Here is a 14,749-nt window from a genome sequence, read left to right on the forward strand (position 1 = left end):
TATGACAACAACATGCCACCAAAGTGTGTATGGTGCTCGTAAAGGTCACAATAAAGTTGTTGTTTTTTAATTGCAGAATCCATCTGCATGTTATTGCATGCTCTTATAGTGGGCGTCTTCAAAAATTACTTCATGCATTCTCACATACACAAGATCTAAGATGATGTAAGATGAGTCAAAATGCACAAAATTGCACCATTTTGCAGGAACACACACAAATGATCCTTTGTGGAAGGAGAGAAGTTAATTGAATAATTAGATGTTAATGAGGGTGAATGGGAGGCAGAAACAAATAGTGCACAAAAAGCGCAAAAAAAGTCAGAAATGTTCCTACCTTTGGCCCCCCGCAGCACGAATCCAAAGCCCTCATTCTCCTTCTTCTGGAGCACCACGGTCTTCTCGTCCACCACGCAGTCACTGTGGAGGAGATGCCGAGCAGAGCGCCCGTTAGCACAGCCCATCATCCGCAGCATAGCCACGGACGCCCTGCCCGAGTGGAGGTTCATGCTGTTGGAGGAGAGCTAGTCCGGCCAGGGCAGGGCAGGGCAACCCCGACCCCACCCCACCACCACCACCACTGCCGCCTCCTCCTCCTCCCCCTCCTCCTCCTCCTCCTCTGGCCGGCCTCTATCTCTATCAAACGGTATGACAGCGGCCCCGGCAGCCCGGCGACAGCATCTCCACAAAACACAACGACCCAGAAGAAAAAAAACAGCGGAAGACTACGACGGAAGAGACGCGCCTCCCTCCCCTCCTCACCGCTGATACTCCCCTTCCTCCCTTTCCTCCCCTGCCGCCGCAGCTGCAGCCGAAACGCGGGGTCGGCAGCGCGGTTACCCCCACCACTCCGGCCGGCGGCGAGGCAGGGCTGCGCCGACGAGAAGAAGCGACATCAGGCCGGTGGAGACAGCGGCTAAAAGCTTATGATGAGGCGGGGAGGAAGACTGAAGCTCGCCGGGTTGGTGGGGGGGTGTGGAGGGAGAGAAAGCGAAAGGGAGGGAGGGAGCACCAGCAGAGTCTCGGTGTGGATGATGATGTCTAGGTGCGCGGTACTCTGCAATGTGCGAACAGCTTCAGAACCGATGGCTTGTGGGGAGGGTGTGTGTGTGTGTGAAGGTGTGTGTGTGTGTGTGTGTGTGTGTGTGGAAAGAAGAGAGAAACAGGGTGCGTGGAAAGGAGGTGACGGCGAGGTGTCGTAATTTTCAGTTAATCGACTTGTTGAAAATCCGGCCAAAGTTTGAGGGTTGCAAGTTTTAGTCACCGACATTCCTTTTTGTTTCCAAGTCAATCATTCTTTGGGGGATAAAACATTTTTTTAAATTCACCGTAAAACTGCAACTTTATTCCAACACCCACCACCTGTATCCATGGGTGTCACAGCGGGGGGGAAAAGGGGGCTAACTACCCTGGGCCCTGATGGAGGAAGGGCCCTGAAATCAATCTGTAGTTTTGTTTTGGATTTGTTTCTCCCTTATTCCAAGTCAGACTAAACATCTGTCTGTTACAGACTAGGCGATGACAGAGCCATACATTCAAGCTGTGACTGACCGACAGACGAGACTACAACTACACGGTGGTACCCGACCAATCATCACGAAAGACATGATAGCGATGGAATGAAGAGGGGAGGGGCTAGACGACTCCCGGAAAGAAGACTGTTGATGACAAACTGCAGGCCATCTCCTGCACACTGTCTGAATTGAACAATTTTGGGTTATCGAATCTTTCAATGAACACAAATCTGTCTAAATTGCAAAAATACGTTGGCAAAGTTGGGATTTGTGCGTCAGACGGAACATACATGTGACATACAATTCCAAAAATTTGGTTGGACAAATGATTGTCTTGCACATATTTGTTATAAAAGAGATTTTTTTTTTGTTTTAAAGTTTTTCTAAAGTTTGGAAAAGCAGTTTCACACGAAGCTTTTATACAGAAGTTCCAGGAGGAAGTCCTATCCAAACATCCATGTTCCACATAACTATATCATAAATCCAGTCTATCCTGTGTAAATGTGTCTCTGAGTCATGACTGTCTACAATGAGGGAGAAGCTCGAGTCCCGCTGGCTGTGTTGTTGTCAGAGCCGTGTTTACATGGACGGGACGGCCGGCTCCTCTCCTTGTGTTTAAAGCTGTTTTAGTCAAGAACTAGAGAGAAGAAGAACATACTCTGATTATTTGGATGTTAGTAAGAGTTTTTTAATCACATTCATTCTGTGTTAATTTACATGCAACGTGAAGCTACGAGCTAACTAAAGAGCGCTAACATTAGCATGCTAACACAACAATGCAGGACACAGCTCGAGACAAGGATGATTTTTGTCTGCCACTTGTGACTGACTCGCCCGTGTGAACGCGAGTGGAGAGGGGTCGGAGGTGTGTCTCTGCAGGATAGCAGAGGCTTCAGTATGGAGGAGGCGTGGCCAAACAGCAGTTTGTTTTGGTTTCATGCTTGTGCTAAAGGGCGCCATCTACTGGATCAACAAGTCGCACATTCTTCCTTTAAACTTAAAAACACATGAACACTGTCTACATGGATAATAAGGGCCTGACAGATATATAGATGTATGCATATATTGTTATTGGTATGGACCCATCACAGATAGAGATCAGTGTAACTTTTTTCAGGTATGCATCTTTTGTTTTAAAGAAAATACTGTAACAGAGAAACAGTTCTTTGGGTGATTGAGCTCTTTTCTGATCACAGGTGGTCACATAGCGACACCTGTAGCTACCTTTAGGGTCTTAATGAGATGCACAAGATACCCTGTTGTGTTTTTCTACCAGCACTTTAGGTAGTTTCTGCACTGCTTAGTATTGGTTTCTCTTCAGTCTAACATGTCTACATCGTACTTCCTGGTTAGGTAGGCAGAAAAAAATACATGAAAGGTCAGGGGAGTATCACGAGGAAGGATTAACACCACACTTCTTCAGGACAACCACCTCTGCTCTGTGGGGCAAAAGATCCTCTGAGCTTCTTAAAATGCTGCAAATTAATTTACAAAGTTGATTTAACGCCTGGTGCGTCGCTCACGCTGATGCTGAAGAGTGCCGTGTGAGTCAAAATGAGACGCTAAGGGCCCCTAAAAAAGTTTCACTTTATGACGCCTTGCTGCACACATAGCAGATGCGGAAGTTATTTGTTTAATAAATAAGCCCGTGGAGGACATCTTGCAGAGAAATACTGATGCACAATCTACAGGTCTGTTCTTGTTTATGCTCACAATTCACAATTCAACAGATTTCTCTCGCTGAATTGGTAGCAAACTTAAAACTCCGGCATCAGCTAGGCGCTAACTCTAAGATTTTCAACAAAGCTTTGCTACAAAAAGCTCGATATGTGTTGCCTTTTTCACATTGCAAACAGGCAAAGCGTAATCGAATCTGCACCATGAACAGGGGACATTTGGGAGTCCTCCTCTGCTTAATTCTGCTGTTTGTTCTCTACTCACTTGATCCAAACTTCTTTCAAACACGTGTCTACAGAGAGCTGCTATGTTAGATCAGCAGCTCAACAAAATGACTCAGGTGCAGGAAGAAGCTCGTAGGCTGACGCTCTCCTTAAAACCTACATGTTTCTTTTCCTCAGGACACTGCAGCTTCAAATTGCATGCATTACAAGTTGCGCCAGACTTTTTTTTTTTTTGTTCCTGCTCTTTGCTAACAGTAACAGCAGCAGCGATTGCTAACAAACAGTGTTGTTGCTGCGGTTGTGTACATGAGGAATCCTCCATATGGTGATGCAGCTTCTCTGCAACAAGCGTGAGGATTACCTCTTGAAGTTTGACTCAGCAGTACGCCGTCTAATCTGACAACTTCGCCTCGCCCCCCACCACCAACACCTGCAGCTTTCTTTTACAGGAATTTGTATAAAATGGTACGTTCCATTGCTCCTCTCCTGCAGTACTCCTGGCTACTGTTGTGACACCGATCAGCGGTGGAGAGGGAGAGGGGAACCTCAAAGGCCACGTTTGCTCCCCCAGCATCATCAAGGTGCATCGTTCAGCCGATATTTTGTGCTTAGATTACACTGAATGGACACGTGGGATGAGAGAGAGAAAAGACAGAGAGACGAGAGGAAAAAGAAGAAGGAGAGAGAGAGAGAGAGGTGCCACTGCCATCCTAGCAACAGTTCCCCTAGCAACGCAATCTGTCTAGAGAGGAAGGAGGCCCGCACTGCTGACACACTGAAGGTTATCTCACAGCAGTCCCTTACACACAAACACACCACATGCATGCACAAACACACAGACACACACACCCTCTGGCCTGTAGTGGGCGGCCGCTGATAATCACACTTTGATCACCCAAATCTGACACCCCGGCAGCTCCAGTAGGTCAGCGCTCTGCAGAAAAAGGGCCTGACGGTTTATCCAAAGTGTCATCTTGTTCAACAACTGATGACAGAGGGGGCAACAGTGACGCTGTTTTATCAAAACAAAGTGGAGCATGCAGGATGTGGGGCACGCTGCCTGACAGGCTCAATGGGATGAAGTGCAGGCTCACCCCAGGGAGCACGCTGCCTGAATCTGGGCTCCACCGTGGGAGGCCGAGGTGTATTTATAGCCTCGAGGAGAGGATCTGTATGTGATGCAATGGAAGTTTGTTTGCCAGACATTCATCTCTTGCTGTCCATGTGAAAATCTTTCTTGTTGTTTGAATGTGTAGCTCAATAAACCAGACTCACAGCGGCTTTTTCCTTCGACATCACTGGCTGAGAAATAACCCAACCATGAAGTGCTAAAAGCTGCATTTCCTTGAGTGTCCACTTGAGGCTCGCACTAGAAGTGAGTAAATCCCCATTGAGTCCCATGTTAAAGGCTCGGACTTTACAGCAGAAATAAACATCTTTGCAGCCTTGTACAAAAAACAGAAAGATGTCTTTGGTTAGCTCGTTTCTCTATTTATGACAACTGTACGAGGGGGAAATATTTGTTAGCACGTTGATACTCTGATTTGTCTTTGGCAGCCGATCAATGGAAGTCAGTAGTGATGATGGTTTTTCCCTACAGAGAAGACGTGTGATGTTACGTGTTGGGTCATCTCGCTCTTATTCTTCATGGTTGACGGCTGCTGAAGAAAATGATGATCACTTATATATAAAAAGATTGTGGACAAAAGGTTCTGACCTCTCTATCCATTTACTTTAAATGTGTCACATCATAACCTCTGCATGCATTCATTTTCTGCCCTGTGACTCCACAAAGAGTGTTTGGCAGCAGCAGCATCAGCAGCATTTAGTCAGAGACAGCAAAGGGCTGATGTATGAAAAATGCACATCTGGCTCTCCTCCCCGCTCTGCAGGCTCAGTCAGCAACGGCCGACCGTCCACACGTCAGATTCCAAGCGTGAGGGGAAAGAAGGGAGCTCACAGAGCTGGTTTGAACTGTCAACATGTTGGTCTCAAACCATCAGGACATGCAGCGCAAGAGATAAACTACCGTTTGTGTGAGAAAGCATTTTAGTTCCAATTAAATGTATTTTCTTCTCTTGAGATTAAAGGTCACATATTCTCCTCCTCTTCAACCAGTTTAAATAAGTGTCAGAGCTCCCCGAAACATGTGTGTGAAGTTTCTTGTTCTAAATCCACTCTGATCCTGTATTTGATCATGTCTATAAACCCCTCTATTTCAGCCCTGCTCAGAACAGGCTGTTTCTGTGTCTGTACCTTGAAATATGTAAATGAGCTGTGTATGACCACGCCCCCTCTCTGGAAGGGCTTGGGTGTCTCTGGCTTTCTCGCTCCATGTCCTATTGTTTACGGTGAGAAGGCAGACTCAGAGGGCAGAACAAACACCTAGCTGTGGGAGTGTCACCCACCTGGGGGAGGGGTTACTGCCCTTTGTGATGTCATGAAGGGAAAAACTCCAAACGGCCTGTTTGAGCACATATTTTCTGAAAAGTGGAGCAGGCAAAAGACGGAGAGGATGGACTTTTCTCATCATTGGGGGGTTTGTAGACGGACTAGAGACACATATTAGTGTTAGAGAAACATGGTGAAGTGTGCTTTGGATAATATGTGACCTTGAAACTGTTCTATTCTGTCATCAGTAATTTTTAGCTTTTTGTTTTCCTCTCCTGTTGGGCTCCGTCTCTGTGCGCATAAACACACAGAGCAGGAAAGTTCCTGCCTGCCTCATGCAACATTCATAGCACCCTCTGCCAGTTAAAAAACAATTATGAATCTTTAAAGAGCTAAAGAAGGATCGGTGCTTTTGGAAAAGTCAGCTTTAAAAAAGTAGAATAGAACAAGGAAACATTTTAATATCTGCTGTCAGTTTGTTTTTTTAGAGAAACACGTTCCTGCTCACATATCCAGGTTCAAGTTTAATTTCCAGTTTAGATTTCCCCCGACTCTCTGAAGTCACTCGGGTCGTTGCTCTACATTCGGCCAACCAGCCACCATCAGCGCTCTGGGTGGAGAGGGTGGGAGAGATGGTTCACCTTGACCTATATTGGACTCTAGGACTAGAATTAGAACAACAACCTCCCAGCGTGTTGGAGGAGTCCTGCCCGAGGAAATCCAGCAGAGTTAGGATGAAAAACGTCACGCTGTCCTTTATGGCCCGATGGCTCCACACATTTGATTTCCTCCCGCAGTGCACAGAGACCAGAGAGAATCATTTATCACTGAGAAAAAGGAGTTTGTGTGCGCTATTATTGTAAATCATTACCCGCCAGTTTGGTGGAAACAAAGATCAGATTATCTCGAAGGGTCGTTTCACACGAGGGACCCAGGTTGGGATCCGAGTACACTTGATCCTAAAAGTCCGGTTCCATTGGTCAGTGTCAACACAAACGTGTTCCGTACTGGGGTACTGAAGGGAATGACATGTGTGTAAAGAGCCACAGGTCAGATCTGAACCCCCAGGCCGTCCACTTTGAGGACTGCAGCCTCTGTACATGGGGTGCACTATCTAACCACAAGGCCACAGGCGCCTCTGACAGTTCCTGTTAACCTTTATTCCAGGTGTTGTCTCTATTTTTTAGTAACCTCTTTTCGGTCTTTGTTCTGTTTTCTTTCAGACAAAACATGGTTTGGCTGTAAGCACAGATTTGCTTAGCGGTTATGTTGTGGGCCTCATGTACAGAGGCTGAAGTGGGTTCAAATCTGACCTCGGCCCTTTGCTGCGTGTCATCTCAACACTCTCTCCTCCAAACATTTCCTGTCTCTCGTCGGGCTGTCTTATCCAAAAAAAGGCCCAAAAGGTTGAATGATTTGTGTGAATCTCCCCATAGCACAGGCCGACAACATGCACTGCTGTGTGTTTCCATTCAGGGGAGTTAAACGCTGCACACCTGATGACGTCTAATCAATGACCTGACGTGATCAAAGACAAATTAGACTCCATCCATATTCATGTTCCTGCACGGACACCCAGCTCACCTCAGCGAGGGAGTCTTCCAACGGGGCTTGTTCTCGATGTCGAGAATTTACTCAAGCTTTCTCTCTCTCTCTTCCTCTCTCTCTTACACACTCACACACTGACAGGGGCTCACACACACACATCTTTCTTGGTTTCTAATGAAGCTTGCGTTGAAGTGGATGTGACAGAGGAGCAGAGAAGAGTGGGGCTGAATAACTGAAGAGCAGAGAGGTTGGGGGGGGGGTTGCCTTGGGATTCAACGTCAGATATCATTAGACGGGACTCTGCAGAAAGATCAGGACTGCATCTTTAATCCTCATGCCTGAAGATTGTTCACCAAACGTCTCAATATAGGAGCCAAATTCTTTACGGAGGATTTGCAGGCCCGACTTAACACCATATATGAATATTAAGACTTTTAATATGTTTAAACGAATGAGAGTGTGTGAGGTGTTACCTGGAGGCATCGAAGCTGTCGTAGGAGCCCACAGTGTAATGTCTGAACAGCTTCCGTCTGTCAGCGCGGTCTGCTCGGGAATCTGCCAAAACACAACACAGTGACATCAACATCCACATCGACCACCCCTGTGACCGATCGCAGCACTTTACAGATCAATCAGCGCCGTGAGGAGGAGAGAGCAGGAGCCCAGGACAGGCAAAATGTTTCCTTCCTCGTGATGAATGGCACTTTAAAAAATGCTGCTGCACACTTGTGTTTGTGCAGGACGCGGGCGATCAAGCAGCAGGACACTCGTATTCATTCAGATTCTGTTTATGACAACCCAGGCCAGCTGATTAAATGTGCCGTCATCTTGTTTGGTCATGACATTTTACCAACTTTAAAGCAGCTTCAAACTGTTCTGATCATGCTGCAAACTGTAAACTGGCATTTTATCAGCATGAGAGAAAAGGTGAACATGTTAGCAATCACACACCTGCAAATAAATCCTTCTTTCATACGGTGAAGCAACCTGAGAATAAATGTAGAGTGTGTTTCCAGGACAGCGTTAAACATGTAATAATAAACAGTCAGTCACCGTGAGGCTCTGCTGTTTGTCGCTTCAAAAACAACATTTTATTTTTGATATTTTATGCATTGTATTCAGAGACAGGACAGTGGATAGAGTCAGAAATCAGGGAGGGCGACATGCAGGAAATGAGCCACAGGTCGGAGGCCGCCCTCTTGCAGGTCCCAACAACAATGATGTGTCTCTATATTTGTCAATAAGTGTCGTTGCCAAAGCTGTAGCTGTTTGCGCCAATAAAAAAAAAAAATCACTAATCACTAAAGTTCAACAGGCCTACTGATTTGTCTTTACATGTGTCAATCAAGCTCCAGGTTGTGGCTGTTGCTTAGCTAGTCTAGCTTATCATGCTAACAGAACCTGCTGCAGGTAGACGAGCTGTCACACCAAAAGGAAGTCTGCGCTTTCTGAAGAGCTCCAGGAGAGTGACAGCCTCCTTCCTGAAGTACCAGCCAATGAATATGCTGCTTTTTGCACACTCTGCAAGTACACGTTTTCAGTCGCCTACGGTGTAAATGCTGACATACGAAGCCCTACTAAACAGGCTGGAAGTAGAAATGTTGTGACCTTCTTCAGCGAGGAAAACACCTGACAACAGACTTAAACGAGCTGCTCAGGAGGAAACCTTTACCGAGGTGTGATCAGTGCAGGTCACCGATCTGTGGGTCGATTCATGGGGGTTTGCAGGAGATATTAAAGTGTCCCGATTTTGAGGTTTGAAAATATGGTCACCCTCCTCTGGTGTGTTTACAGAGAGCAGCTGTGTATAGTTTTAAACTGATGTCTCTTTAACTTAAAGGTCAGTTTCTGTAGCACGCAGCACTGTCTGAATTTATGTTTTCATACAAAAGAGAAACAAAAGTGTTAAAAACAACATGAAGTCCGGTGTGAAGATTCCTCCTGTCTTATCCTCTTTTATCTATCAGTCCCATTCACCATCTCCTCCCTCCTGTTCTCCCCCCTCCCTCACTCCCTCCCTCCCTCATTCTCTTTGATTCCTTCACAAACTCTCTCGCACCAGCTGTCACACTTTCACAGAAACTCCATCTCCTCTGATCCGGCTTACATCTTGTCATCTTTGCAGGAACATTTTTTATTTTTTTTCGAAAAGGGAGGAAGGGAGGATGGGATCGACGGACAGAGATGGAAAATGGGTTACGTCTTTGTTTCCTTTTTTTTTTGTAGAGAAAAGAAGGAGGCGGGGAAAGAGAGACAAAAAAAACATGTGTAAGGGAAAAAACAGGAGGCTTGAAATAAAGCGAGAGAGAGAGAGAGAGAGAGAGAGAGAGAGAGAGAGGGAGGGAATAATATATCAGCAACATAGTCACACTCCATAGCAACTGCTGTCTGATGCCACCAGCTGGTTTCTATGGTCACAGATCAATAGAGACGGTGCATGCACGCCGTGTGTGTGTGTGTGTGTGTGTGTGTGTGTGTGTGTGTGTGTGTGTGTGTGTGTGTGTGTGCGTGTGTGTGCGTGTGTGTGTGTGTGTGTGTGTCTATGTGTGCGTGCGTGTGTTAACATGCATAAACTAACTGTGCACACAAAAATTTGTGTGTTGCATAAAGACACTACATCTGTACTGCATCTTTGTTCTGCAGCTGTTTTAACAGCGAGCATGTGCACCACCGCCTGTGTGTGTGTGTCTGTGTGTGTGTGTGTATGTGTGTGTGTGTGTGTGTGTGTGTGTGTGTGTGTGTGTGTGTGTGTGTGTGTGTGTGTGTGTGTGTGTGCGCGTGTGCGTGTGTGTGTTTAGGCCTCTCTGGGATCCTTCCATGCCTTTATCTGATTTCTCTCTCCTTGCTTCCTTCACGACTCGAGGGAGAGAGACGTGAGAATGAGATGGAGGATTTGACGCGACACATATTTGCCAAACGGGACATTAACTCGGTGCAGCCTCATTGTGAAAAACAAAACATCATTACCTCCATGTGGCTCGGCTCTATCACCTTGAGAGTTGTTATTCTACTACTACATATATTTATTGCTGTTAAAATGGCAGCTTGTCTCTCTGCAATAACGACAATCTGTTGAAGAAGAAGATAATATAACTTTATGTGTTACAGCACAAAAACAAGAGAGCATGGAGGTGAAATATAAAAACAGAAAGTGTTAAATGTAATACAGAGTAAGCAAGAGTTAGAGATGTAGGAATTCGGTTTGGTGCACTTTGGCGCCCACCGCAGGTCTCTGAGTGCAAATGCATCGTCGTAAAGCACACATAGTCCTCCTAACTCCGCCCCCTCTGAGAGAAAGTGCGTTTGCTGACAATCGGAGAAGCCGGCTAAGACGTTGTTAGAAGTTTAAATCTTACTCTGCTAGTGTCTTTAGCCCGTTGTTAGCTAACTGTTAGCATGTGTATGTGTTTTTCACTGTTACCATGACAACTATAGGCCATGGCTAAATGTCTACATGTAAGAGGATCATTTAGCACATGCTTTGTTGAGATAGGTTTTTTGAGGCTCCAAACTTATGATGTTAACTTCAAAGAGACGACTTTTTGGCGTAATTCAGAGCTTGACCTGTCCACTTCCCAACCCTAACTTCTTTTTTTTCCTAATAAAAGCAGAAATACATGAGGGGGATTAACCGGGGCTAGACAGATATTTGATGGGGCTATAGCGCCCCCTAGCCCCGTTCGCCTTCAAGATCTTAAACTAAGTCCACTCGCTTTTGAAGGAAGCTTCGATTCACCACGACTACGATGACATAGAACCTACATCGACATCTTTTAGGCGTAAAACAATCAGACCAATGGAGTCGCCCCCTGCGGGTTGTTAGAAATGCCGCAGGTTAAAGGCACTTCTGCATTGACTTTACTTTGGAAAAGAGAGGGTGCGCCCAAGTTCTGTATCCAGTGTTTGCTCTGAGCTGGCTGTCAGAGACATCGATTTGATTCCTTATTGAGCTGTTTATTAAAGTGTTAGAGGGAGGGCGTGCTTAATTAACTAAATACTATGTGAGCATTCATTGTCAGGTTACCTTAGTGTCACAGGTTCACATATTTGAGCATCACTACCACATTTTAATTCCATAATTCTTTATTATTTTATAGAATAATGAGATATAAACGTTATGACAACATCCTGCTGTTCTATTTTTAGCTCGGTGTGAGTGTTTACTCTCAGCTCAGTTACACACTGAAGAGCGTTTACCTAAATCTGCAGCGCCCTGACACTACTACACTGAGCTGTGTGTGTGTGTGTGTGTGTGTGTGTGTGTGTGTGTGTGTGTGTGTGTGTGTGTGTGTTTGTGTGTGTTCTCTGTGCATATCTGTTCATGTACTCTCCAAGGTCTAACCGTGAACCCTGACAAAGCATGTCTAAGCGGGCCTTAATCCTTCTGCATCACATCTATTGAATTAGAGGGATTAGAAGCTAAAGGTGTTTGACTTACAGCAGTGTGTGTGTGTGTGTGTGTGTGTGTGTGTGTGTGTGTGTGTGCGGTCTGTGTGTGTGTGTGTGTGTGTGCGTTAGTGTGTCAGCACCGGTTCTGATGAGCTGGATGGAGATGTGTGATTGTTTGTAAGCTGATCGTATGAGAGGGGCGGCTCTTCTGGAGGGTTTATCTCTGTTGGATTATTTGATCCTGACCTCAGGCAGACTGTTAATAACTGTTAGATTACACGTGAACACCACAGCTCTGAACGCAGCGCAGTAAAAAATAATCACAATCGTTAAAAGGAGAAGTTTTTCTGTCTGGATTGAGAGATTTATAGTTTTTATTTTCTGTTGTTTTTTTGTGGCACTTTCATCTTAATGCATCCCTGGTTGTCATGGTTACAGACATATATGACATTACAATAAAAGACTTCACAAAGCAGCACCTGTTGGGACGCTTTTCTGTCTTCAACACCTGTTGTAACCACGACAACCACAGACGCATTTGGGCAAAAAAGTCACCAGTCAACATGGACACTTTTTCAACCATAACACCGGTGTTATAAAAAAAAACCTTCAACCTACTGAACCTAGACTCCATCAGGGGGTTATCACCACCAACAGGGTCTAGACTCCATCAGGGGGGTATCACCACCAACAGGGTCTAGACTCCATCAGGGGGTTATCACCACCAACAGGGTCTAGACTCCATCAGGGGGTATCACCACCAACAGGGTCTAGACTCCATCAGGGGGTATCACCACCAACAGGGTCTAGACTCCATCAGGGGGGTATCACCACCACCAGGGTCTAGACTCCATCAGGGGGGTATCACCACCACCACCAGGGTCTAGACTCCATCAGGGGGGTATCACCACCAACAGGGTCTAGACTCCATCAGGGGGTATCACCACCAACAGGGTCTAGACTCCATCAGGGGGGTATCACCACCAACAGGGTCTAGACTCCATCAGGGGGTATCACCACCAACAGGGTCTAGACTCCATCAGGGGGTATCACCACCAACAGGGTCTAGACTCCATCAGGGGTTATCACCACCAACAGGGTCTAGACTCCATCAGGGGGTATCACCACCAACAGGGTCTAGACTCCATCAGGGGGGTATCACCACCAACAGGGTCTAGACTCCATCAGGGGGGTATCACCACCAACAGGGTCTAGACTCCATCAGGGGGTATCACCACCAACAGGGTCTAGACTCCATAAGGGGGGTATCACCACCAACACCAGGGTCTAGACTCCATCAGGGGGTATCACCACCAACAGGGTCTAGACTCCATCAGGGGGGTATCACCACCACCACCAGGGTCTAGACTCCATCAGGGGGGTATCACCACCACCAGGGTCTAGACTCCATCAGGGGGGTATCACCACCAACAGGGTCTAGACTCCATCAGGGGGGTATCACCACCACCAGGGTCTAGACTCCATCAGGGGGTATCACCAACACCACCAGGGTCTAGACTCCATCAGGGGGGTATCACCACCACCAACAGGGTCTAGACTCCATCAGGGGGGTATCACCACCACCAACAGGGTCTAGACTCCATCAGGGGGGTATCACCACCACCAGGGTCTAGACTCCATCAGGGGGGTATCACCACCACCAACAGGGTCTAGACTCCATCAGGGGGTATCACCACCAACAGGGTCTAGACTCCATCAGGGGGGTATCACCACCAACAGGGTCTAGACTCCATCAGGGGGTATCACCAACACCACCAGGGTCTAGACTCCATCAGGGGGGGTATCACCACCACCAGGGTCTAGACTCCATCAGGGGGGTATCACCACCACCAACAGGGTCTAGACTCCATCAGGGGGGTATCACCACCACCAGGGTCTAGACTCCATCAGGGGGGTATCACCACCACCACCAGGGTCTAGACTCCATCAGGGGGGTATCACCACCACCACCAGGGTCTAGACTCCATCAGGGGGGTATCACCACCAACAGGGTCTAGACTCCATCAGGGGGTATCACCAACACCACCAGGGTCTAGACTCCATCAGGGGGGGTATCACCACCACCAGGGTCTAGACTCCATCAGGGGGGTATCACCACCACCAACAGGGTCTAGACTCCATCAGGGGGGTATCACCACCACCAACAGGGTCTAGACTCCATCAGGGGGGTATCACCACCAACAGGGTCTAGACTCCATCAGGGGGGTATCACCACCACCACCAGGGTCTAGAGTCCATCAGGGGGAGTATCACCACCACCACCAGGGTCTAGACTCCATCAGGGGGGTATCACCACCAACAGGGTCTAGACTCCATCAGGGGGGGTATCACCACCACCAGGGTCTAGACTCCATCAGGGGGGTATCACCACCACCACCAGGGTCTAGACTCCATCAGGGGGGTATCACCACCAACAGGGTCTAGACTCCATCAGGGGGGTATCACCACCAACAGGGTCTTGAAGTATCCAAAGTTTTAAAACAGTTTGATGATGGCGGGCGGTTATGGGATGACTTTGTCTGCAAATAATATAAAATATATTTCTCTGTTGACTCAATCGGCCTCGACTGACTGCTTCACTCAGGCCTCACTGCTCATCTAATGTCAGCACACACACACACACACACACACACACACACACACACACACACACACACATACACACACGAGGGCCCTGTGGCCTTGGCTGAGTCCGCCTCTGAATGGGTCCTTTGCGAGCCACCATACTGTGCTCCCATTTTCTGACAGGCTTTCTTTGCAGGCAGACCCCGGGGGCGATTTGGACACAGCTCAGTGTGAGAGGAGCCCCCATGTGCCAAGGGCCTCGGGTCAGACTTTCAAATGAGACACCCAGAAGAAGACAAACAGAGAGAGAGAGAGAGAGAGAGAGAGAGAGAGAGAGAGAGAGAGAGAGAGAGAGAGACAGGTTTGTCCCCATCACTGCTCACATCCTCCTCAGAGCGGGATGGACCCACAGAGCAGGATGAG

General features: G+C 47.3%; 1 protein-coding gene across 1 annotated transcript in view; it reads right to left on the reverse strand.

Annotated features, from left to right (window-relative positions):
* shank2b (SH3 and multiple ankyrin repeat domains 2b) overlaps nucleotides 1-14,749 on the reverse strand; it is a 208,477-nt gene that overhangs the window by 53,171 nt on the left and 140,557 nt on the right. The window contains exons 14-15 of the mRNA XM_065952563.1: nucleotides 7,825-7,906; nucleotides 335-417 (exon numbers count right to left, since the gene is read on the reverse strand). Of these exons, the coding sequence (XP_065808635.1) occupies nucleotides 335-417; nucleotides 7,825-7,906 (165 nt within the window). The remainder of the gene's footprint in view (nucleotides 1-334; nucleotides 418-7,824; nucleotides 7,907-14,749) is intronic.

The sequence above is a fragment of the Labrus bergylta genome, chromosome 3 (assembly GCF_963930695.1).
Source record: "Labrus bergylta chromosome 3, fLabBer1.1, whole genome shotgun sequence".
Lineage (NCBI taxonomy): Eukaryota > Metazoa > Chordata > Actinopteri > Labriformes > Labridae > Labrus > Labrus bergylta.